Source organism: Podarcis melisellensis (assembly GCF_964234715.1).
Source record: "Podarcis melisellensis genome assembly, chromosome: 6".
In the NCBI taxonomy this organism is placed as follows: domain Eukaryota; kingdom Metazoa; phylum Chordata; class Lepidosauria; order Squamata; family Lacertidae; genus Podarcis; species Podarcis melisellensis.
Genome location: NC_138538.1, coordinates 52,618,072 through 52,642,596, shown reverse-complemented (window position 1 = coordinate 52,642,596; position 24,525 = coordinate 52,618,072). Strand labels below are relative to the sequence as shown.

Below are 24,525 nucleotides of genomic sequence, written 5' to 3'. Positions count from 1 at the left end.
TCCCACACCTTTGCACATGCGGATAAAGACAAACAACCTTTGCAGGCCCAGCTTACTCCAAAGAGTGACCATTTCCCTGCCCTGCCTTGGGGACTCCAGCCATTTGTTGGGCAAATAGTTCTGCTTCCCCCAATTTCCAAAATGAAATATCCAGTTCTCTAATGTACCTGTTGAACTTTGTAGCCTGCAATGTGCCTTCTCTACCAATCTGATTTGAGCATTAAAGACTTGGGTAGAACTAGAGCTGGGAGTTATTTGCCTGGCTCTGAGGGACTGATGGGAATTGGAGTTCAAAACATCTTGAAGGCACCAGGTTGGGGAAGATTGCTTTAGGATGCCCTTGAAATATGAATCACTTACATTTATTTCTTGCCTTACAAAGAGCAATGCAACTTACTGCATGAATAATTCTGACAGCCTCTAGCATACTCATGTAACTGCACGGTGAGAGGGACATAAGATACAAATTTCTTACCACCTCTGCTGTACACGGCCTTTGCATATTCAGGGTGGTTAATGGACAGGAAAGCCAAGAAATTTCCATACCAACGTGGATAACAGTGCGGGTACTTTTCTGTCCATGCAGCTGCGTCCAGGAATTCTTCCTCAGGTTTCATCTGTATCGGTAACCAATTTACATCTTAGTTATTGTGATTATATGTTTAGTTCAGGATGAAAACAGATAATCAGGTAATGTAATAGTGTAGAACTTTCAGCTGGGATGCATATGTAACAAAGGAATAATTCACCCACTTGGCTCAATCCTAAAACCAGTCTTTTTAAACTTGTTTTTTTTCTATTCTGCATTAGCCTCCCCTTATCAATTTCATTTCAGACTCTCAGGTGTAGAAGAACACACACTGATTGAGCATAAATAAGTCTTTGAACTATAAATGTTAAGAAGAAAAAACAGCCACCAAAGAGTACATTTAGAAAAGCATTTTTTCTTGTTGGAATAAATTGAAACATTATACATAAAATTATAATATTATATTTATGCCTGAATCTGTGAATCATTCTTCAACTTTAGGTAAAATTGGATAAGAGAAAGAGGTCCATCACAAATGCAAACTGTTGCATGCCAAATATGGGAGTCGGGGGGTAGAGGTTGAAAATGGAACTAGAGATCAGCATATTGGGGAGGCCACAATATGTGGCAATACCCTGTTCAAGATTTCAGCACTCCAACAGGAAAATGAAATGGATATACATGTGAACCAAAGTCCATCTACACCTGAAATCAATAAAGTTGTGGCCTTCCCCCATCCCAAATTGTTGTCTTGTCAAGTATGTTCCTTTACACCATAGCCATTGCCTTCACACAGTAGGGAGGGTGCTATGAGTAGACCCACAATGGCCGTGTACGCTGCTGCTAGTGGGTGGCAGTTGTGGCTCCTTGTTGGTGGCCTTCCATTCAGAAGGTGCCATGAGTCACGTCCCAGTGACTAGCTAATGTAGATTCCTTGGCCAAATCTAAAATTCCAACAGTCCAATCATGTGCAGCCAATGTGCAGCCAACAGTCCAATCATGTGGAGCCCAGTCTGCTGAACCAGCACAGCAGTCCCCAAGCCAGCTGCCTTGCAGGTGCCAGCAGACTGAATGACAACGTTAATGAAGCAGCACATTTCATAGAATATATCCTTTCAGAACATGACATGAAGCTGAGAAAACTCTTGGCTGGATTTCTGTCATTGCACAATATGAATTGGAACTGATGTTCAAGAAAGTAATTATTCTGTCACATCATAAAGTTTAAATCGACTGATTTCATCTATCTTTCTGTGTTCCTGGTGTAGTCTTTGCATGCCAACAACAACAAAAACCAGATTGATCCTTGTTTATGGTTAGTCCTGCAACACTTCCCTAGTTTCTCAATAGCTTTGATAGTGTGGTAATAGCTTCACTTGTGGGTTTAAGAAAATAGCTATATCAGCAGTTAATAAGCTAATGCCACGAGTATGTTGCACAATCTTTGTATGATCCTTTTAACTTCATTTACTACACCAAATAAAGTTTTTTAGTTTCATAATGATTGCCCTACAGTTTAGGCACAACTGGATGGTGACTGGTAACACAACATTCAGTCAATTTTCAGTTCCTTATTGAGAAACACAGTTTTACAAAGAGAGACCCAACATCTCACCAGGAAAGTCAGAGATTCCCTTACCATGTGGACATGGCCATACAGCCAGTGGCTGGGAGGTCCTGGGAAACTCCTGAAAGCCTTGATCAGTTTCTGCCTTGTCTGAAATAGCTGGATGGCTTTCAGAGCGATGCAGGTGAAGATCAATGCCACAGTCCAATAGAAAAACCGAGAGGGACTAGCCGGTAGCCAGGACCACAAGAGATTGATGACAATTTCCATAGCCAGCTGCCTGCTGCTTGCTTTGCTCCAGTAGCTAGAATAAGTCCTCAAAAGATTTGCTGTTTTCCCGGCTTTGTCTTGTGAGCTGCATCAAATTACTAAAACAACTTTGTGGCAGCTGGTGCTGCAGGAATCTGGGAACTGCTTAAACCTCTCCCCAAATGCTCTGATTGGTTTCGCCCTGTGGGCGCTCTATCCTTGCCTTTCCCTCCCTTCAGAGCTGGATCCAGATCTCTGTTATTGGGAAATGTTGTTTTACTAGCCGCATGCAGGGTGCTTAAGTATTTTATCAGGGGAACTATCTAGTACATCCAGAATTACCTGATATTCAAAGAAGATACAGTGGTACCTTGGTTTACAACCATAATCCGTTCTGGAGGTCTGGTTTTAAATCAAAACAGATTTTAATCCAAAACGCGCTTTCGTCAATGGTGCCTCCCCCCAAAAATTGGTTGCAATCCCAAAAAAATGGGGGGGTTGTAATCCAAAAAAAGGTACACACACTTCCAGGTTTGACGTGGTTGTAATCGAAAACGATTGCAAACCAAGGTACCACTGTATCCTAGTAGCCTCAAGGAGGACTGGTATAGAGAAAGACATTTGAGGCAGATTTTAAACTTCTCATACGGAAGAAGATATTCGTTGGCTTTTACATTTGCCTCTTATTTTGTTCAACTTTTGTTTCTACTGAGAAATGGCAAATGTTTCCAGTTTGAATAAATGTTGTCAGCCAACCCCGGCTTGAGTTGGGATTCCCTCATCATCTGCATGGACTGAATCCTATACTTTTGGGAAAGGGTCTATCTAGCCAGAGGCATCTCATGAGCCAGTCTCCTCTCAGGAACTGAGTCTTTATACCAGTAGCTGCAAATTCCCCAATAGTGATAGCGGACCTATTTGATTCAGTTTCCTTTTTTGAAACAATAAACAATCTCTGAAATGATACAAGAAACAAAGCGCATTATTCAAAATTTGCCCTTCTCTGAATTTTGTGGTCTAATTCTCTAACATACACTGAAGTAAATTGTGCATAAAAATCATGTATTTGTGAAAATGAAACCGAACAACACATTCTGTTAATGACATTGCTTTGGAAAAATATACATATTAGACAAAATTACATACATTTGTATGCTAGGGAAAAATGGCACTAATATTATGGATTTTCATGAGGACAGAGTGCCAAGTTTCAGCCTGCTTCCACCTTGGATCCCCAGATGATGTTGGATCACAGATCCCATAATCTTCCATCATCTTAGTCAATGGTCAAGGATGATGGGAGTTTTAGTCCAACAACTCCTGGCTACCCAAGGTGGAAAAGAGCACTGCTCTAGCTTTGGTTGGAGGACGTTGGCAGCTTGGAGCTATTTGCGGCCCTGCTATTGGACTAAGCCATGGGCTCCCAGCTGAGGTTAGCTTAGCTCAAGAAAGGAAAAAATACATGGGTTATATCTAAAAAGTGTCTCCTTTTCTATAAAATTATTGTTTTATTTATATGGTAGTGTGTGTAAATTTAAATTGCTTGGTTAACCTTTTAAAAAAATGGTTAATATATTTCCATAAGTTGTACAAGAAGTCAATATGATATTTTTTTCTTATTTGCAACTTCTAGATTTATTACATTCTTCTCTTATCATAGTAATTTATATTGCATAGTTCAGGAAATAAATATTTCTAAGAAGGCTTACAATTAAATTACACATTTAATAACTACAACAAATGTTTGTTACATATTTAAAAAGTCTTCAAGACCCTTCCCACAGAACAGTTCGTGTGAGATCAGCAACAAGGAGGGGGCATGTGTAATAAGAATTTTAAGGTCTTAGATATATAATAAATGTTCATAAATATACCAAGGAAACACGTACATAAATATATAAACCACATGTCTGAAGCAGCACAGGAAGACAGTCCTGAAACCTTTTTGACTCCCAAGCTGACCAAATGTTTCTTTGCAAGGAGGGAGGAGGTGAAAAAAACCTTCCTTGTTACAGGAATTGGGTAATCACCATTTCAAAAGGATGGGCAGACTAGAAGGAAAGGCAATCAGATAAGGCATTATCAGATAACCTGGCAGACAGGAAAAACAACAACATTCAAATTTCTGTTGTAGACCACCTTTTCTGTGATGTTGGTATGATGTTTGTGGAGGGTGGTCTTGGGTTACACCCCTTCTGTGATGTATGTATGATGTATGGAGAGGGTGGTCTTGAGCTGCAGGCCAGGGAATTTAAAATGTCTATATAAGGGCAGGCACACCTTTGTTCTGGGTCCTCCTCCGTCATCCTGCATGTGAGCGGAGCACCCTGTTGCAACAGCTTTAATAAAGATCAGGCTTACTAGCTGCTTTGCTTCTCAATATTCTCTGGTTGGTCTCTGTTATTTTCTCCTACCAATAGAGAACCCACTTAAGGACTACAACACATGAGAAAGTCCAAAAGATTAGGATTTCTCCCTGTACAGAATAGCTATGATCTATTTATTATTGAACAGACTGATGCATACTTTGTTTTATTAAAAGAACAACCCCCAAAGTAGACAATGTGAAACATATAAAAAGTTAAAATCCAGGCATATTTGTAAATAACCGAAGCTCTGCAGTAGACAGGTTCAATAGGCACAGGAGATAGTTTGCCATAAAATCGCAGCAAGGTAGCAAAGAATTAATGACAATTAAATATCCTCTATCCAAACATCCCATCTGCCAGGGGCAAATACTTGTCTAAAATAATTAACAGGGTCTTGGCTGGATAATGATTTGCTACCATCTTCTCTTAGCTATTTGCTCAACTAGTCTGATAGGACTGAGAAGAAGAAAGCTGCTGGTGAGCTAAGATAACTCCTAGTCTATTACTGTTTGAGGAGGTCAAATGAAAAAGAAAATTAACAGTTGCCCTGATTTGCCACTGTGTGAATTTTTCCAAGAAGGTAACTTATTTTAAATGTTACAGAAGGGGATTCATTCATGACCACATAATGTGTTTTCATGATTAACAGTAGGAATATGGCCACTGTCTTAAGTCCAGCCGCCCAAATGAAGGTGACAGCCCATGCCCCATACATAATGTTCTTAATTAGAATATTAAAGTGTAATGGACAAAGGAAGGAACCCAAATAAGCTATACTCAAAGGAAATATCTTGCAAGTTGTGGACTTAATCCAGTTCATTTATTTCAATGATTCTATTCTGAATATGACCTGGTAGGTTAAAGGAAGCTTGTTGTGTTGATTACTGAATGTTTTTATTGAAGTAATAGCTGACTGAAAATACTGAAAGAATCTATATTTGGAAATGGTGCTGTATTTTGAACCAGCTTCTGTATGCCTAGAGAGGACAACAATTCCCTTCAGAAGAAAAGCAGAAATGCACTGCATAATATTAATATTCATGGTGCCTACCAATATTTATTGGCAGGAATAGATAGTCCTGAAGCAAACATTACTACCGTGGAAATAGCAAGCATCAGTGGAGAGCCTTCAGTTTCAGATATATCCCATTCATGGACTGGATGACAATTTGCAGCATTGGAATCGGGAGGTTGGCAGGATCAGGCAAAAGCTCAAAGTGCAGGAGGGTCAATGCAAGAGCAACCTTCATCTCATTCATGGCAAACTGATGTCCAATGCAGTTCCTGAGTAGAATGAAGGGCAACATTACATTATGAACAGAAGAGCATTCTGCAGATGGTCCAATCAGGGCCTTTTTGGTTGTTGCTCCTTCACTTTTAGGTTTCCCTTCTCAGAAATTAATGTCTGTCACCATCTTTGTTCTCCTTTCTATGCCCCACCCTTTTAGGCATTTGAGTATATATCGTTTTATGCTGGCGATTTGTTCTGCTTTGCTGTAATATGCATTGTCAATTATTTTCATTGCATATTTTTATCTAGCATTTCAGTGTTTTAATTCCAAAGCTGTTCTGAGAGGTTCAGCTAGGAAGCAGTTGATACATAAAAGTTATAAATTGAAAAATAATTAAATGTACTTAGGCCAGGCGTAGGCAAACTCGGCCCTCCAGATGTTTTGGGACTACAACTCCCATGATCCCTAACCAACAGGACCAGTGGTCAGGGATCATAGGAGTTGTAGTCCCAAAACATCGGGAGGGCCGAGTTTGCCTATGCCTGATTTATTAATCCTAAAAAGTGAATCCAGGTATTGATTTGCATAGATCTGAAAATATTGGGCATAAAATTGTGTTCGGACTCATCCACAATTTTATAAGCCTTGAACACAGTTGTGTCTTTCATGGAAGATTAATGTCAAAGTCTCCTTTTATGGAGGGAACAGTGCAAATTATAGAGTGAAGATATATTTACCTTGGCCCTGCAGCAAAAGGCAAGAAAGCATATGGGTGGCGATGCTTTGAATTCTCTGTGGAGAATCTTAGAGGATTAAATTCCTACAACAGAAAATAAGTCATGGAATTTTGGATTAGAATGGCAACTGATATAGTGGCTAAAAGAGCTAAAGGAAAAAGGGGCATTCACAAAAAAGAATAATGTTCTATACCCACTTACCAGGTCATAATGCCCATTGAATTCCATGGGGCTTAGTTCTGTATAGGATTATGGGATTGCACGCTTAGCAATATGTCCCCCCCCCCAATGTAATCTGAAGGAAAATTCCTTCACATCAATAAATGCCTGGGCCAAATGAGACATGATGTTAATTACATTAGTGTACATGTTATTAAAACTGTACACAGCCATTGGGGTGTCCATGTCTGACCAGCAACTGACCTGCAGGGGTTAGGAGGGAAATGCTAACCTCCCCCCACCCTGCTGTGGTGCTGAAGTAGCTCCTGAAGTTGCACTTTGAATGGAGAGGGAAACAGATACAGTTTATGTAAACAGCACTTTAGATGGCAAATACCAGTCCAGGTGTGCATGTGGAATTTTGGCAGAACACTTTCATAAATCCTATTCTGGATTAGGAACGCGTTCTGAATTAGGATTCCTATATACTCTTTTGACAATCCATCACAAGCATCAATAGAATATTACCTCTCAAAAGTAACTATTAAACCATTGTCAGAGGGGCACAGAAATTACATAAATCAACCAATATCTTTAGAGGAAGTACAAGAAGCAATTAAAAAATTAAAACCAGGAACGTTTCCAGGGCCTGATGGACTCCCAGGAGAATAGTATAAAGTTTTTAAAGTAGAATTGTAACCATGGCTAACTAAGCTCTTTAACTCAGTGCTAGAGGGTGGACAAGCTTGACACACATCAAATTTAACTTCGATATTGATGCCCGAGAAAGACTTCACCTTACATGATTCATATAGGCTGATTGCTTTAATAAATGTAGACGCGAAACTATTCACAGCTCTGATGCTTAAGAGATTAAGATTAAGGAATATAGCAGACTCAATGTAATCTATGACTTGCAGCTACAAAATGTTCCAAGGACATTAATTTCACTTGATGCCTTTAAAGCATTTGATAGTGTTGAATGGTCGAATTTGAAACTCTTACATTCTAAATTACAATTTGGAAAAGAAATTCTTCACATGGTTCAACAAATTTATTCAAAATCTTCAACTATAATTACAGTAAATGGATACGATGCTGCTCCAATAAACCTCAGCATGGGCACCTGCCAAGGATGCTCTCTGTCGCCACTTCTATTTGCAGTGCCAATAGGGATCTAGCTATACAACTACATGCAGATGCCCATGTGAAGGGAGTGAAAACAGGAAATGTTGAACATAATACGTTTGTGGATGCCACATTGAGAATGGCGCTTAGTTCTGTATAGGATAATGGTGCAAGATCCAATTGCTGTGCTTCCATCTTTGAAAGAACATTTAGAAAGGCAAAGTAAATCTAAAGAATTAATTTCCTTCCTGTTCACAATAGCCAGACCAGTTATTGTCCAATGATGGAAGGAAACTTCTAAAAATAACAATAGAGGCTTGTGTTAATAACACCTGGGGCATTGCTCTATCAGAATGCTTCACATACCATGGGTGATTAATCAAAGGCATCTCCAAAAAAGATACATTTGACATGATCTGATCTCCCCTTTTCTCTTTTATTGAAGAAGAACAGGGTATTTTAATGGCACCATCATCAGAGAGGTGTGTATGGAGAGGATATGTTAATTGAAAATGTATTGTACAGTGGTACCTCGGGTTAAGAACTTAATTCGTTCTGGAGGTCATTCTTAACCTGAAACTGTTCTTAACCTGAGCTACAACTTTAGCTAATGGGGCCTCCCGCTGCCGCTGCACTAAAGTAAAGTTCTTAACCTGAGGTACTATTTCTGGGCTAGCAGAGTCTGTAACCTGAAGCGTCTGTAACCTGAGGTACCACTGTATTGTAACTGTATTGTAAAAACAGAAGCAGGAGACTCTTTCAGGTGGTTCGTAATCTATCGGAACTACCTTCATCATCGGGGCCGGGTAGGGACCCCAAGATCTCCTGCAATGCTTTTGCAAAGATTTTTGCAGATAAAGTCGCTCAGATTCGGAAGGAGGTAGACTCCACCGTGGGAGCAGGGCCAGGGCAGGAGAGTGCTAGAGTCCTGTCTAGTCATGTTATATAGGATCAATTTCAATATGTTACCTACGAGGATGTGGACAGGCTGCTTGGACGAGTGAAACCAACCACCTGTCTCCTTGATCCTTGTCCATCCTGGCTGTGAATGCTCTGCGAGGGAGCCTTCCCAGACCCGCTGAAAGAGGCAGTCATTAAACCACTTCTTAAAAAAAAATCTTTAGACCCAGCCATTATGGCCAACTATCGCCCAGTCTCAAATCTTCCATTCTTGGGCAAGGTGACTGAGCGGGTGGTTGCTGAACAACTCCAAGCACGCCTGGAGGATGCGGACCATTTGGATCCCTTCCAGTCGGGATTCTGGCCTCACCATGGGACTGAAACTGCCTTGGTCGCGCTGGTCGATGACCTCCGATGGGCTAGGGACAAAGGTGAGAGCTGTTTCCTAGTTCTGCTGGATATCTCAGCGGCCTTTGACACCACCGACAATAACATCCTTCTGGACGGTCTAGAGGGGCTGGAAGCTGGGGGCACTGTTATACAGTGGTTCCGCTCCTTTCTCCTGGGCCGTGTCAAGAAAGTGGTGTTGGGGGATGAGTGTTCAGATCCCTGGGCTCTCACTTGTGGGGTGCCTCGGGGTTCCGTCCTCTCCCCATGCTTTTTAATATCTATATGAAGCCGCTGGGAGAGATCATCAGGGGGGTTGGGCTGGGTGTTCATCAGTATGCAAATGATACCCAGCTGTACCTCTCTTTTAAATCAGAACCAGTGAAGGCAATGAAGGTCCTGTGTGAGTGCCTGGAGGCGGTTGGAGGATGGATGGCGGCTAACAGATTGAGGTTGAATCCTGACAAGACAGAAGTACTGTTTTTGGAGGACAGGGGGCGGGTGGGTATGGGGGACTCCCTGGTCCTGAATGGGGTAACTGTACCCCTGAAGGACCAGGTATGGGGGACTCCCTGGTCCTGAATGGGGTAACTGTACCCCTGAAGGACCAGGTGTGCAGCCTGGGAGTCATTTTGGACTCACAGCTGTTCATGGAGGTTAATTCTGTGTCCGGGGCAGCTGTTTATCAGCTCCATCTGGTACACAGGCTGAGACCCTACCTGCCCGCGGACTGTCTTGCCAGAGTGGTGCATGCTGTAGTTATCTCCCGCTTGGACTACTGCAATGTGCTCTACGTGGGGCTACCTTTGAAAGTGACCCAGAAACTACAACTAATCCAGAATGCGGCAGCTAGACTGGTGACTGGGAGTGACCGCCGATACCATATAAAACTGGTCCTGAAAGACATACATTGGCTCTCAGTATGTTTCCGAGCACAATTCAGAGTGTTGGTGCTGACCTTTAAAGCCCTAAACAGCCTTGGCCCAGTATACCTGAAGGAGTGTCTCCATCCCCATCGTTCTGTATGGACACTGAGGTCCAGCTCCGAGTGCCTTCTGGCGGTTCCCTCACTGCAAGATGTGAGGTTACAGGGAACCAGACAGAGGGCCTTCTTGGTGGTGGCATCCACCCTGTGGAACACCCTCCCTTCAGATGTCAAGGAGATAAAGAATGACACAACTTTTAGAAGACATCTGAAGAAATCCCTGTAGTGGGTTTTTAATGCTTGATGTTTTTATTATGATTTTATATATGTTGGAAGCTGCCCAGAGTGGCGGGGAAACCCAGCCAGATAGGCGGGTTGTAAATAATAAAAATTATTATTATTATTATTATTATTATTATTATTATTATTATTATTACTATTATTATTATTATTATTATTAATCATACCTCAGGATTGTCCCAAACCTCAGGATTTCTGTGAAGACCATAAATATCCAATGCAGTTAGAAAGCCTGCGGAGAAAAGAGACACACAATGTAGTCCATAAAAGGTTAGCCACCTTTTATGGAACGTGGAATTAAATAGTGAAGACAGGGTAAGAATGAAGGTGCCAGAGGAAGGGACGAGTTCAAAGGAAGTCTGCAGAAGGGAGAGAGGGGAAGCCTACCTTTTGGTAAGGTTCGTCCATCAGCAAAAGTCACAGGAGAATTCAGTTCTCGTGCTATAAGAGGTACTGGAGGATAAAGCCGAAGGCTCTCCTTAATGCACATGGTGCTGTACATCAACTTTCCCAAGTCGTCCCTTAAAGACACCACCCAAAATTACTGGAGTTAAGTCGCATAAAGTTTTATTAAGATGAAGGAAAAAGGAGACAGGGTGGAATCCAGTACCTACTCTTTCCTTGCTCAATACAAGTGTGTGTGGGATGGGGTGGGGTGGGGTGGGGGGGTTTGATTCAGTTCACATTTAAAGGAGTACTTATCTGATTCATACTCTGTGAAACAAGATGTGAATTGAAACACAGCCAGCCTTCAAAACTTGCATTTCTCCAGCCAAATATCAGGTGCAAATATAGACATTCTAGTTTAAAGTGTACAAGAAGATGCATATATTAGTGAATAGTGTCATGGTCAGATCACTTCCTGGTGCAACTGGACTTCTCTGCAATCCCTCCCCTTTGCAGGGAGGTGGGAGTGATTCAGATGGTCCCCACCCCCACTTAATGGATCCATATGGTTTCCAGAGAGTGGTAGGGGACGTTTTATCCCATGTTGATGGCCTTTCAGCTGATTCCCTGGTGGCCCGTTGGAATGTGGAGTTAACCAGGGCTATTGATTGTCATGTTCCAAAGCACCCTCTCTGATTTCGTGGAGCCTAGACAGCCCCGTGGTTTTCCCTGGAGCTGAGGGCGATGAAACAATAGCTGAGATGGCTAGAGTGCCAGTGGTGGAAAACTCACTCTGAATCTGACCGGACACAGGTTAGAGCTCAATGTTGAGCCTACCAAATGGCGATAGTGATGGAGGAGAGGACCTTCTTTACCGCCTCTATTGCATCTGCAGAAAACAGCAACAGGAGACTCTTTCAGGTGGTTCGCAATTTAATGGAACCACCTGTGTCACTGGGGCCTGGTAAGAACCCCAAGATCGCCTGCAATGATTTTGCAAAGTTTTTTTTTGCAGATAAAGTTGCTCAGACTCCACCGTGGGAGCAGGGCCAGGGCAGGAGAGTGCTAGATGTCAAGTAAATAAACAACGATTTGACTTGTAGAAGAAATCTGAAGGAAGCCTTGTTTAGGGAAGTTTTTAATGTTTGATGTATTATATTGCTTTTAAGCTGTTGGGGAGCTGTCCAGAGTGGCTGGGGAAACTCAGCTGGATGGGTGGGTATAAATAATAATGTATCATTATTATTATGAATATATTCTGTGCTTTTTAACAGGGTTGTGCACTTATTTTTAGCTGTATCTTTTTAGATTTATGTTGTCAGCCACCTTGTGAGAAAGAAACAAGTCAAATAAATAAATAAATAAATAAATAAATAAATAAATAAATGAGATACGGCATACAACCCTACATTTTATTATGGGAAATCAAACCAGATGTTCTAAATCATGCAGGGATCATATATGGATAGAGGAGGCATCCTTCTTTAGAAGTTATCCCTCGGGACAATAGGGACCAGGAATATCGGTGAGACATAGGGCCCATCTATTGTAACTGTGTTACCTCTTCATCTGTCTGGTCCAATTCCAGTTTAAGAACATTAGAACATAGGAGAAGGACCTTGTAGCTGCAGCACCCTATATTTGTTTAAATTCTAAGAATTGCTATTCAGTTTGCATCTCTACATAAAAATATTCACATGCCAAACTTATATAAATCACTGTCCCCCAGTGTTACCTCTTTTTTGTGATATATTTCATTCCTTTATTATTTTTAGGCAATGCAGACCTGACCACACTAGCTACAGTATATGAGTGTAACAGCAATAGCAGTGATTTAAGTGTAGAAATAGAAATCAGAGCTTCTCCTTCTACACTATAGGATTGGCCCATCTTTCCTGGAACTTAAGCAAGCTGAAGCCTGTGGTCAGACTGCTTTGATCCTAAACTACTGTGCAGTATTGTTCTGTCTCATCTTCTCTTAATTCTTGAGAAGCCTCATAACATGACCCAGGAAATACACATTTAAAGTTGAACAAGAATTTAGTCTGACCATTGTATATCTTCCTGTTGCCCAAGAAGCTCCGTGATCTCCTCTCTGCATCTTTGCTGATGTTCAGGGTTCTGGGCCATACAATAAAAGAGCCAAGAGATTCCACTAGCTGTGGTATCTTGACCTGCAGACATGAATGTGTCCACTTCTGCACGTATGTCTTCATCTGATAATGGATTTCCATTTTCATCCTAACCGCACAGAGAACATAGGGTTTTATACAATTGGCGAGATCTATTATTTAAAATCCTCCAAGACTGTTCTCCTTCTCACAGCTCACCCCAAAGCCTTTCAAAAAAGGGGAGATGCTTCAGAAAGCAATTTGCCAAACTACTATGAAGCACCACCCCCTCAATTAAACAGCTCACCTGGGCCACCTGCCACCCATGGTGCTTGCTCACTCACGTGCCCACCATCCATTCTGCCATCATGCTGGAGTTAACATGGCCACCTGTCAGCAGCCACACAAACTACAGTGTGATGACAGTCTTACAATTTTATGTATATATTACAGCATGGGGATTTTGCTTGGGCTGAACTGATTTGAACTGATTAGTGATGGCTGGAAAAGCCCTTAGCATGGCAGACATAGGTGCATTATTTTTACAATGTTTACCTTTGCACAAAGAAGAATATCCAGAAAGTCCAAATGCTTCTTCTCCATAATCTTTTCAAGCTCTTTCTCATTCTTGAGGGAATCCTTCCTCTCTCTTATTACCTTCTCTGCATTGAAGACATACAGTATGAAATGAATGAATGAATGAATGAATGATGATGATGATGATGATGATAATTATTATACCCTGCCACTCTGGGCATCTTACAGCATATATAAAAAACCGCAAAAGAGGTAAGTGACCCGGAAACTACAACTAATCCAGAATGCGGAAGCTAGACTGGTGACTGGGAGCGGCCCCCGAGACCACATAACACCGGTCTTGAAAGACCTACACTGGCTCCCAGAATGTTTCCGAGCACAATTCAAAGTGTTGGTGCTGACCTTTAAAGTCCTAAATGGCCTCGGTCCAGTATACCTGAAGGAGTGTCTCCACCCCAATCGGTCTGCCCGTGCACTGAGGTCCAGTGCTGAGGGCCTTCTGGTCGTTCCCTCACTGCGAGAAGTCAAGTTACAGGGAACCAGGCAGAGGGCCTTCTCGCTGGTGGCACGTGCTCTGTGGAACACCCTCCCACCAGATGTCAAAGAGGAAAACAACTACCAGACTTTTAGAAGACATCTGAAGGCACCCTGTTTAGGGAAGCTTTTAATGTTTAATAGATTATTGTATTTTAATATTCTGTTGGAAGACACCCAGAGAGGCTGGCGAAACCCAGCCAGATGGGTGGGGTATAAATAAAATAATAATAATAATAATAATAATAATAATAATAATAATAATAATAATAATAATTTATTATTACTATCATCATCATTATTTAGATGGTGTTGTGCTTGTGGTTATGAAACCTTTTATTGGCTGAACTTTGAAGAGCTAACCACTTTTCAGTCCAAATTTTAGTCCACTAGGGCTTCTGAATGCCAGTTGCTGGGAACCACAGGAGAAGAGAGTTCTCTTGTGTTCAGGTTCTGCTTTCTGGTTTCCCACAGAAGTTGTTGCCAGAAAGAAAAGATAACATACCTGTGTGATGATGGGCTATTTTGCAAGCTTTGTGAAACTGACGCCCTTTGGAGCTCAACCAGTAAATGAGATCACTCTGATAAAATGGTGTTTTGATTCTGTGGTCAATGAGGGAGTTGAGATCAAATACAGTCTGAATGTAGGAATTTTTCCTGTGAACAGTGAGAACGTGGAACATTCTCTTAGCTTGGTAGTGGACTGGATTAGAGCCAAAAAAAGCTGAAGATCAATAAAGATAAGGCTGAGGTACTGTTTCCTCTTTTCTCAAGGTTTGCATTAGGGTTTACAACACCAGTATAAATAGAAGGGGTAACAAAGGACATCCTTGCCTTGTGCCTTTCATAATCTCAATGTTTTCTGTGACATTGCCATTTATTATCAACCTTGCGTTTTGCTGGTGATAGATTACCTCTATTCCCCTTTCAAATCTTTCTCCAAATTCCATTAATTTAATTTGTATTTTCATAAAATACCAGGAAATATTGTCAAATGCTTTCTCTGCATCTATCAGCATCAAAGCTGCCTGTTTATCGTTTTTAAATTCCAGATTCTCCAGTATATCAACAATATTCTTGGTGTTATTTTGGATTTGCCTTCCTGGTAATAATCCTGCTTGGTTTGGGTGTATTATTTCTTTTAAAACATTTTTTAACTTGTCTGCTAGTATGCCAGCAAAAGGTTTATAATCACAATTCAACAGGGATATTGGTCTATAGTTAGAAGTTAATTCAAAATCACTTCCCTGTTTAGGTAAATATGTAATGTAGTCTTCAGTCCATGATTCTGGTATTTTCCCTCTATTAAGTATCTCATTCATTACTTCTTTCAAAGGGGTTACCACTATCTCTTCTAATTTTATATAGAACTCCACAGGAATTCCATCTGGGCCCAGAGTTTTCCCTGACTTGGCATTTTTTATTGCATTTTTTATGCAATAAGACAGGAGTATTTAACATCTTTATTTTCTCTTGTGTACTACCAGGAATTTTATGTTAACTTAAGTATTTATCTATTTCTTATGGATTTTCTATTTCCTTTTTATATAGTTCTTTGTAATATTTCACAAAACTTTGTGTAATCATTTTTGGGTCATCTATAACTTTCTCTCCAATTTTCAGTCTATTAATTAGTTTCTCATTCCGTCTTTTTTTGAGTTGCCAAGGTAGAAACTTAGCAAATTTGTTAGCAAATTGAATTTGTTAGCAAATTCAAAATTTTTATGTTTTAAGGTTTTCAAATTCCATTCAATTTCTTGTTCTAAAATAGGTGTATAATCTGATTGTAATAACTTGATTTCTTGTTTCATTACTTTCTTAATAAGTTCCTTTTCTTTCTTTTTTGTTTCTTCTAATAGTTCTGCTTTCTTTCTTTTTCTTTTCTTTGAATAGAATTTTGCGGTATAAAATAACCCCTAATCACTGCCTCTTCTTCTTTTTTTGCATCTTGTACTATTTTCTCATTATTTAACAGAGATTCATTAAGTCTCTATCTTATTCCTTTTGTCCCACCTCTTTTAAAATTTAAAAACACTGGGTTATGATCTGAGATAGTGTTTGGTAAAATCTCTGTCTTATCTACTCTTCCTAATAGTGCCTTGGAAATCCATATAGCATCACTTCTGCTGGCAGATTTATTTGGTTCTAAATAATAAGTAAATTCTTTTTCTGTCAAATGTCTAAACCTCAATGAATCTTTTAATTCCAAATTTTCTATCAAATCAAAGAAACTACGCTGGAGCTTTCCTTCTTTTTCTTCCTTTCCTCCTGAGGATCTGTCCAACTCTGGGTTGGTCACCCCGTTTAAATCTCCCAACAGTATTATTTTTTCCTCCATGTATTCCAGCATTCTGTCTTTCTATCTTCTAATTCCTTATAGAATTCAGCCTTCTTTTCATTTGGTGCATATGCTCCTACTATTATCATTTCTCCCCCTTGATTTGCTATTATTATTATTATTATTATTATTATTCCGTTGGAATCCTTATATAATAATTTTTGGGTCTAGGCTTGATTTATTCATAGGGCTGCCTCTGAAGACAGTTTCAGAAACTTCAGTTTGTGTAGAATTTGGCAGCCAGGTAGCTCTCCAGGGCAAGGTGGTTTGAGCATATTACACCAATCCTGGCCAGACTGCACTCGCTGCCAATAGGTTTCTGATTACCTAGCCCCTCCCACGGTGAGCTAAGCCTGGCAGGACAGCTTCCTCTATGATCTTAACCCCTTCATGCATTAATTCGACTCAAGCATGCTGGTTATATGTGGCTGGTTATCCCACAATAAGGACAAACAAATTGGTCCAGAAGCTAGAGGCAGGAGATTCAGCATAGACAAAAGAAAGTATTTCTTCACACTTAAACTATAGAATTTGCTCTTCAAAGATGGAGTGATGGCCATCATCTTGAATGGCTGTGTTTACCATATGCACATCTCAGAAGTGACTGGAATCTTGGGCGTGCTTCTCATGTCACTGCTAGCCCACGGCACAGAAATGAAGGGCTGTATCTGCCTGTGGCTCCCACCTTGTCTGAAATAGGCATCTTATACTCACCTGTCCGTTTCAGCATTTTTCTGGTAGCTGAAGGCACATTTCATAATAATATTGAGAGTCATCAGACTGACATGTTGAGACATCTCCACTGATGCTGTGCCATTCTTTGGTACCAGCTTTCCCCATATATCCTAATATTTTAGGAAAGGGACAGAAATGAGAAGTCTCATTCTGGGGAACTCTCTAGAATGATTAGATGGATCATCAAATATATCCAACAAAAGATTTTGCTGTTTAATGTAATAGAATGAATGTTTACTGTGTCCCCCCTTTTTTCTCCTTCCCTAATTCCATACAGCCTACAGCAGGATTGTCTCACACTGAACGTAATGCACCTCCATGCTGCCCACTAATGTTCCCCTGAAATGACCCCTACATTTGGGAAATGGTTTTGCCAAGGTGATGTGTGGCTGTCCTCTGAGAGAGACTTAGCTGTGTGCTTCAGAAGTTGCTGACTGAATGTGGACTCTCAAGGAAAGAAGACAGTTCAGGAGGTTCTCGGGAGCTAATGAACTGTTCATTAATTCACATGGCTATAGAGCAAAACGTGATAGCACATAGCAGGCATCCCAGTCCAAAACTCTGGCTGAAAAGCTAATACAACACTGCACATCCTGTCAAAGTGACACATTTAAATACTCAACAAACAAAGCTGGTGGTAGACAGCATCTGTCTGTCCTGAAAATGTTAATGAACTAATTAAGACAATATTAAGGTTCACAAGTCTGTGCATGAATTTTAAAATTCAATGCTGGTGTAAACTCATTGTCTGCAACCCAAAGGGCTGCTCGACTGGCTTCACACTATGACAGGGGCTTCTGACTCAAACTTTTCAAAATATTTTGGGATAAGGCAGAGGAAGTCTGGAGCTGACCTCCTGAAAGTAGCAATGGGGTTTCTTACCAGCATCTCCTTGACTGATTCTGCCATAAGAGTCACATAAGGCTTCAGAATACTGTAATGGAATCCGGGACTCAGCAGTTTCCGGTGCTGTTGCCACTTTGGCCCATTCAGGGTAATAAGCCCCTTTCCTGTCAGGAGAAGGGAGAAAAATGCGGAACAGAAGCCAAAGACAGCGTTGTCTTTCTCAGGCACATGCACTAAGGTCACATGTTAAATTATCCACCACAGAGGAAGGAGTCTACAGTAGAAAGTTCCCCCCACTCTTATATTTGTCCCATGTTAGTAGGCACTTAATTGTTTCCTGGGTGGAACAATTCAAGTTAGGAAGCTCCCTTCCATAAGAATCTGTGCACCTGCTACTGGGTTTCTGAAACATGGTTTGCAGGGCAGGGGTGGGGCTTTTTTCAGTCGGAACTTTCCAGAAGTCAGTTTCTGCACCTCTCAGAAGGCTGCCATTGTCATTATAAGAGAACAAGCAAGGGGGTCATGGTGAGTTCCAGCACCTCTTTTTCTAGAAATATAGCACTGGCAATGCAAATATTTGTCAGCATAGGTGCATAATGGTCACTGCAGGTGAAGGGAGGGACACAAGAATGACACAGGAGACTGGTGAAATAATTTTTTCCCCATTCCTTATTAAAAAAATTATCTTCCTGGTTTCTGATATATATCATTATATATCATTTTCCAGAATACTTTATGACCTTACACTTCCACTTCATAGGATAATGTAATGACTTCCATTTCTTTGCATTTCTAACATGTATTTGACCCAGTCCTATACATTTTTGGTAACTTACTAAGGGTCAGATACCATTGATACATCATTTTCATATAATTTTCTTTCAATGTACAACATGCTGTAAATTTTAAATCCTCCCTCCATAACTTTTCCCGTGATGAAACTGTACATAATATCCAAAATGTCTCACCCATTGTATCATTACTAATTTAACTTCATCTTTCGTATGCCACTTTAATAACATTTTACACCTTTTTAAAGTAATTCTACATGATTTCCCCCTAATTCTTTTTCAAACCTTGAAAATTCATTACTAAATCCATTACTTTTGTCCATATGAAGAAGTGTGCATGCACACGAAAGCTCATACCAATGGCATCTGAAGAAGTGTACATGCACACAAAAGCTCAGAACAATAACAAATTGTTGCGAATTCTCTGCGGTGCTTTAGCAGAAAAGCTCAGAGTTCCAGGTTCTTCAGTGCAGTGCAGTATATTTATTGTGAGATACACACACACACACACACACACACACACAATAATCTACAGGCTATAATACACGAGCAGTTCATACAGTCAAACAGAGTACCTGGCTGCACCTTAAGGCAAATAGGAAGACCTCTAACTCTCTCTCTCTCTGACCACACTCCTCTACACCACCTCCTTACTGCTGGACAGGTTTCCCTTTTAAACTGATGACAGCCAATCAACTGACAGCACATTACTGCTGGGTCATTCTGCCCCAGCACTTCCATAGAAAGTATTGCAGACTGATTGTATCAGCCAGTTGCTTCAGCTAGCAAACTCAAGCCTGCAGACTTACTATCTCACACAGCATTCTGTGAATTCCGTCACAAACTTAGATGGTCTCTAAGGTGCTACTGGAAGGATTTCCCCCCCCCCCATTTTGTTTCAACAGTAAATACATAACATAAAATTAGTGAGAGAAAATACATACCAATCCAAGGAATTAGGAAGTTGTACGCTACAAGAGCTTTAGGATCTGAATAGTGAGATAAATGAGAGAAAACTATTTTTGAGAACAAATTTAAAGGTTTCATTTGCTAAATTGTACTCTGTTGCCTGAATCTAGGGGATTCCTATTGGCACCCAGAACTCCCTCACTTGCCTCTCCTTGCTTTTCAGCAGCCAGATCCAATGCACACTCCCACACCTTTGCACATGCAAATTAAGAGGAACAACCTTTGCAGGCCCAGCTTACTCCAAGGTGTGACCATTTCCCTGCCCAGCCTTGGGGACTCTGGCCATTTGTTGGGCAAATAATTGTGTTTCCCCAATTTGCAAAAGGTAGTATCCCAGTCTCTAACGTATCTGTTGAACTTTGTAGCCTGTAATGTTCCTTATCTAACAATCTGATTTGAGCATTAAAGATTTGGGGAGAACTAGAGCTGAGAGTCCATAAAGAAGGCTGATCGCCGAAGAATTTATGCTTTTGAATTACAGTGCTGGAGGAGACTCTTGAGAGTCCCATGGACTGCAAGAAGATCAAACCTATCCATTCTTAAGGAAATCAGCCCTGAGTGCTCACTGGAAGGACAGATCCTGAAGCTGAGGCTCCAATACTTTGGCCACCTCATGAGAAGACTCCCTGGAAAAGACCCTGATGTTGGGAAAGATGGAGGGCACAAGGAGAAGGGGACGACAGAGGACGAGATGGTTGGATAGTGTTCTCGAAGCTACCAGCATGAGCTTGACCAAACTGCGGGAGGCAGTGGAAGACAGGAATGCCTGGTGTGCTGAGGGCTCCGCTAGGGGCGCCGCGAAAGATGGCTGACAATACCATCTCTACAGCTCCCACGAGGTAATTTAGAGGCTGAGATGGGAGTAATCAGCCTCCCAAATTCTTCCCAGTGGAAGGGAAGATGCAGTATCATCCGCGGATGCCCAACAAACCACCCCCAAGGTCGTAAAGAAGGAGGGGGTGGGGGCACTGGATGGAAGTTCGAATCTCCTTCATGAGCGCTCCATTTCCATTTCTTAAGATAAAAAAATGGATTTAAGACCTTGGACACGCTTCAGGTGAAGAAAGGGTAATTAATCTGCCAATTAAGCCAGCCACTGAGGAGCCAAGAGTGATGGAGAGGAAGAAAGATAACACCAAAGAATAACATCTAAGGCGGTATGTTGGAACGGAATGGAAAGGAGGGGGGATAAAACTTTTTCTTTTTCTACTACGATAATACCTAACAACCCACCCCCCAGAAGAACTGTCTATATTACTTATAGTAAGTGAGATCAGAAAATATAAACTGTGTGGAAATAACAATACTAACTAAAGCCTTTGTTCTTTGAATATTTGGAAGAAGATAAAAGACTCTCCTGTGATGCACTATTAAATTGGGATCCACCATTATAGGATAGACCGAGTTGCAGAGATAAATAGTCATAGGGGGAGGCAAACTCTTAATTTGTTATTATATCTGTACCGATTTGGAAAACCTCCCCTGGAAAGACTAATGTTTGATGCAACCTGTCTGAGAAAATTAATGAGCAAACGCCTAGATTTTATTTCATTGAAACTGAGAGAAGATGGCATCTGCCACCAGAGAAGGACTTTTGGATTGATTTGGCATAAACACCAGCGTGTGAGGACATACTGCTAATAATAGACTTACCAGAGGAGAGTCATACAAATTTCACACAGAAGTATATTACTGTTCACTTCAACTCACCTATGGAAACAACTCAGAGGCCATGAAAGAAAGAAGGATAACAACAGGAGGATTTAAAGAAGGTACTTTTGGAAACTCAAGGCAGTAGAAACATAAGATGAGTGGACCCCACTGAACTTGAAGCATGGGAAGCCCCAACAAAAATTTATAATTTGGCAAAATATTTGGACTTTATGATATGCATTTGTAGAATTTGGAATATTTAATGTGATCTGATTGGATTGTTAAAATGGAAAACTTAATAATAATTATTATATATATATAAAAAGGAGTGCCTGGCGTGCTCTGGTCCATGGGGTCGTGAAGAGTTGGACATGACTAAATGACTAAACAACAACAACAAGAGCTGAGAGTTGGAGCTCTTTGCCTGGCAGTGAGGGCCAGGCCACAGACTGGGACTGATGGGAGTTGTAGTTCAAAACCTCTTGAAGGCACCAGGTTGGGGAAGGTTGCTTTAGGATGCCCTTGAAATATGAATCACATTTATATCTTGATAAAAGCAAAGAGCAATGCAACTTACTGCATGAATAATTCTGACAGCCTCTAGCATACTCATGTAACTGCACAATGAGAGGGACATAAGATACAAATTTCTTACCGCCTCTGCTAAACACGGCCTTTGCATATTCAGGGTGGTTGAGGGACAGGAAAGCCAAGAAATTTCCATACCAACGTGGATAACAGTGCGGGTACTTTTCTGTCCATGCAGCTCTGTTCAGGAATTCTTCCTCAGGTTTCATCTGCATAATTTTATTTTCAAGATCTGTATCAGTTTACAACTTGTTCATTGTGATTAATAGATGTGGTTTCAGATGTGAAAACAGATAAGTTTATAACTTTAAGGTGGCATGCATATGTAACAGTTGATTTATTGACCCACTTGGCTCAATGCTAAAACCAGTCTTTTTACATCTGCTTTCTTTCTGTTCTGTATTGGCTTCCCCTTACCAATTCCAACTGAACTTCTCAGGGAAAGGGGGGGGGGGGAAGGCCACCAATTTTTACAGTTCGAAAAGCCCCCCCCCACACATACATTAGAATAAATTAAAACATCAGACATGTGTGCAAATATGAGAATCATTCCCCTTTTTTTCATAGGATTAGGTAAGAGAAACATATTGATCACAAATGCAAACAGGTGGAGGCCAAATAAGGGAGCCAGGAAGTAGAGGTTGAATTAGATTATCAACTTGGGGAGGCCACAATACATTACCCTGTTCAAATTGTCAGCCCTCCAGAAGGAGACTGAAATAGATATACAGTGGTAACTCGGTTTACGAACTCAATCCATTCCCGAAGTCTGTTCTTAAACCAAAGTGTTCTTAAACCAAGCCGTGCTTTCCCATAGAATAATGGAAAATGGATTAATCCATTCCAGACAATGAAAAACAACCCCTAAAACAGCAATTTAACATGAATTTTACTATCTAACAAGACCATTGATCCATAAAATGAAGGCAATAATCAATGTACTGTACTATAAAATAAATAAGACTATATTGTAGATGATAAAAATTAAAATTATTTTCTTCCCCTTATGTGCACTGATGATAGTCATTGTTTGGATGGGGGGCTTTTATCCATCTTTGCAGTCACACAATCAACCAGTAGCTGAACTGGGTTCCACACAGTCACAAAAACAAGTCACAAGCCACAGTCACAAGTCAGTCTCATAAAATGAAGAACAAGTCACAGTAAAAAAAAATGAAAAAGCAACACAAACAAAAACACAAAAAAGAAAAAAGAAAAGCTTCAGATATCACCTCTGTGTTGTGTGGGTGCTCAACAGCCAACAGACTCAACAGGAAGCCTCTGATTAGCAGTGGGGGACTCAATTTACAAATGGAACATACTCAACAGGAAGCGGAACATGTTCTGCTTCCAAGGAAAAGTTCACAAATCAAAACACCTACTTCTGAGTTTGTAGCGTTCTTAATCGAAGTTGTTCATAAACTAAGCTGTTCTTAAACCAAGGTACCACTGTACACGCAATAGCTGAGCCAAAGTCCAGCTACATGTGTAATCAATAAAGTTGTGCTTCCCCCCAGCTCATTGTATTGCCAAGTTGGTTCCTTTACACCATAGCTTTTGGCTTCTCAAAGGGGTGGAAGGTGCTGCGATTTCCACAGTGGTTGTGTACCCTGTTCATAGTGGGCAGTGATTGTGGCCTCCTCTCCATTCACAAGGTGGGAGGAGTCGCATCCCAGCCACATTGCAGGGTGGGATAGCCCACCAAAACTAAAGTTCAAAGTGCCCAGTCGTGGGCAGTCAATAAACTGGAGACTGGTCTCTCAAACCAGCACGATGGTACCCAAGCCTTGCAGGTGCAAACAAACTGCATGACAACAATAATAAACAACACATTTCATAGAAAATATCCTTTCAGAATGTGATATGAAGCAGAGAAAGCACTGTGGTTGGATTCCTCTGATCACAAAATATGAATCGGAACCAATGCTCCAGAAAGTAGTTATTCTGTGCCCTACTCTTTAGGCACAACTGAATGGTGGCTGGTAACACAGAATCCAGTCAATTTCCAGTTCCTTATCGAGAAATGCAATTTTACAAAGAGAGACCCAACATCCCACCAGGAAAGTCAGAGAATCCCTTACCATGTGGACATGGCCATATAGCCAGTGGCTGGGAGGTCCTGGGAAACTCCTAAAACCCTTGATCAGGTTCTGCCTTGTCTGAAATAGCTGGATGGCTTTCAGAGCCACGCAGGTGAAGATCAACATCACAGCCCAATAGAAAAACTGAGAGAAACTCCTGGGGAGCCAGGACCACAAGGGATTGATTAGATTCTCCATTGCCAGCTGCCCGCTGCTTTGTTTTGCTCACTGTCTAGAATAAGTTCTGAAGACTTTCTGATTCGGCTGGCGCTGCTGGCTCAAAATGCCAGAACAACTTTGTGGCAGCTGGTGCTTATAGTTATATGCAAACAGCTGGAACCTTCGCTCACACATTCAAATATGTTCCTCCCTGTGGGCGCTAAATCCTCACCTTTTCCCCACGTCATGGCTGGATCCAGATCACTGTTTTTGGGAACTACTGTAATAATAATTATGTGCATGTAGGATGCTTA

At 41.0% G+C, this 24,525-nt stretch overlaps 2 protein-coding genes across 5 annotated transcripts in view; both read right to left on the bottom strand.

Annotated features, from left to right (window-relative positions):
* The window catches only part of LOC309371380 (cytochrome P450 4B1-like), a 36,485-nt gene extending 33,973 nt beyond the window's left edge, over nucleotides 1-2,512 (bottom strand). For all 4 annotated transcript variants that reach the window (XM_081913979.1, XM_081913978.1, XM_081913977.1 and 1 more), the window contains exons 1-2: nucleotides 2,169-2,512; nucleotides 476-617 (exon numbers count right to left, since the gene is read on the bottom strand). In XM_081913979.1, the coding sequence (XP_081770105.1) occupies nucleotides 476-617; nucleotides 2,169-2,366 (340 nt within the window). In that variant the 5' untranslated portion in view covers nucleotides 2,367-2,512. The remainder of the gene's footprint in view (nucleotides 1-475; nucleotides 618-2,168) is intronic.
* Nucleotides 2,513-4,050: 1,538 nt separating this feature from the next.
* LOC309371414 (cytochrome P450 4B1-like) lies at nucleotides 4,051-24,525 on the bottom strand. The gene is made up of 12 exons (XM_081914049.1): nucleotides 24,053-24,525; nucleotides 22,039-22,180; nucleotides 19,706-19,750; nucleotides 18,007-18,134; nucleotides 17,104-17,234; nucleotides 14,557-14,708; nucleotides 13,536-13,642; nucleotides 12,920-13,110; nucleotides 10,870-11,003; nucleotides 10,650-10,714; nucleotides 6,684-6,766; nucleotides 4,051-5,998 (listed from the first exon to the last, which is right to left on the bottom strand). Exons 1-12 carry the CDS (start codon nucleotides 24,248-24,250, stop codon nucleotides 5,830-5,832), a joined length of 1,545 nt encoding a protein of 514 aa, XP_081770175.1. The 5' UTR covers nucleotides 24,251-24,525; the 3' UTR covers nucleotides 4,051-5,829.

What these genes read in the sequence shown, in the direction of transcription:
- LOC309371414 (XM_081914049.1), bottom strand. Translation starts at nt 24,250, where the DNA reads ATGGAGAATCTAATCAATCCCTTGTGGTCCTGGCTCCCCAGGAGTTTC. An exon ending in CTTCCTAATTCCTTGGATTG is followed by an intron (nt 18,135 to 19,705) that starts GTATGTATTTTC and finishes TTCTCCTGACAG; the next exon opens with GAAAGGGGCTTATTACCCTG. An exon ending in AATCAGTCAAGGAGATGCTG is followed by an intron (nt 17,235 to 18,006) that starts GTAAGAAACCCC and finishes CTAAAATATTAG; the next exon opens with GATATATGGGGAAAGCTGGT.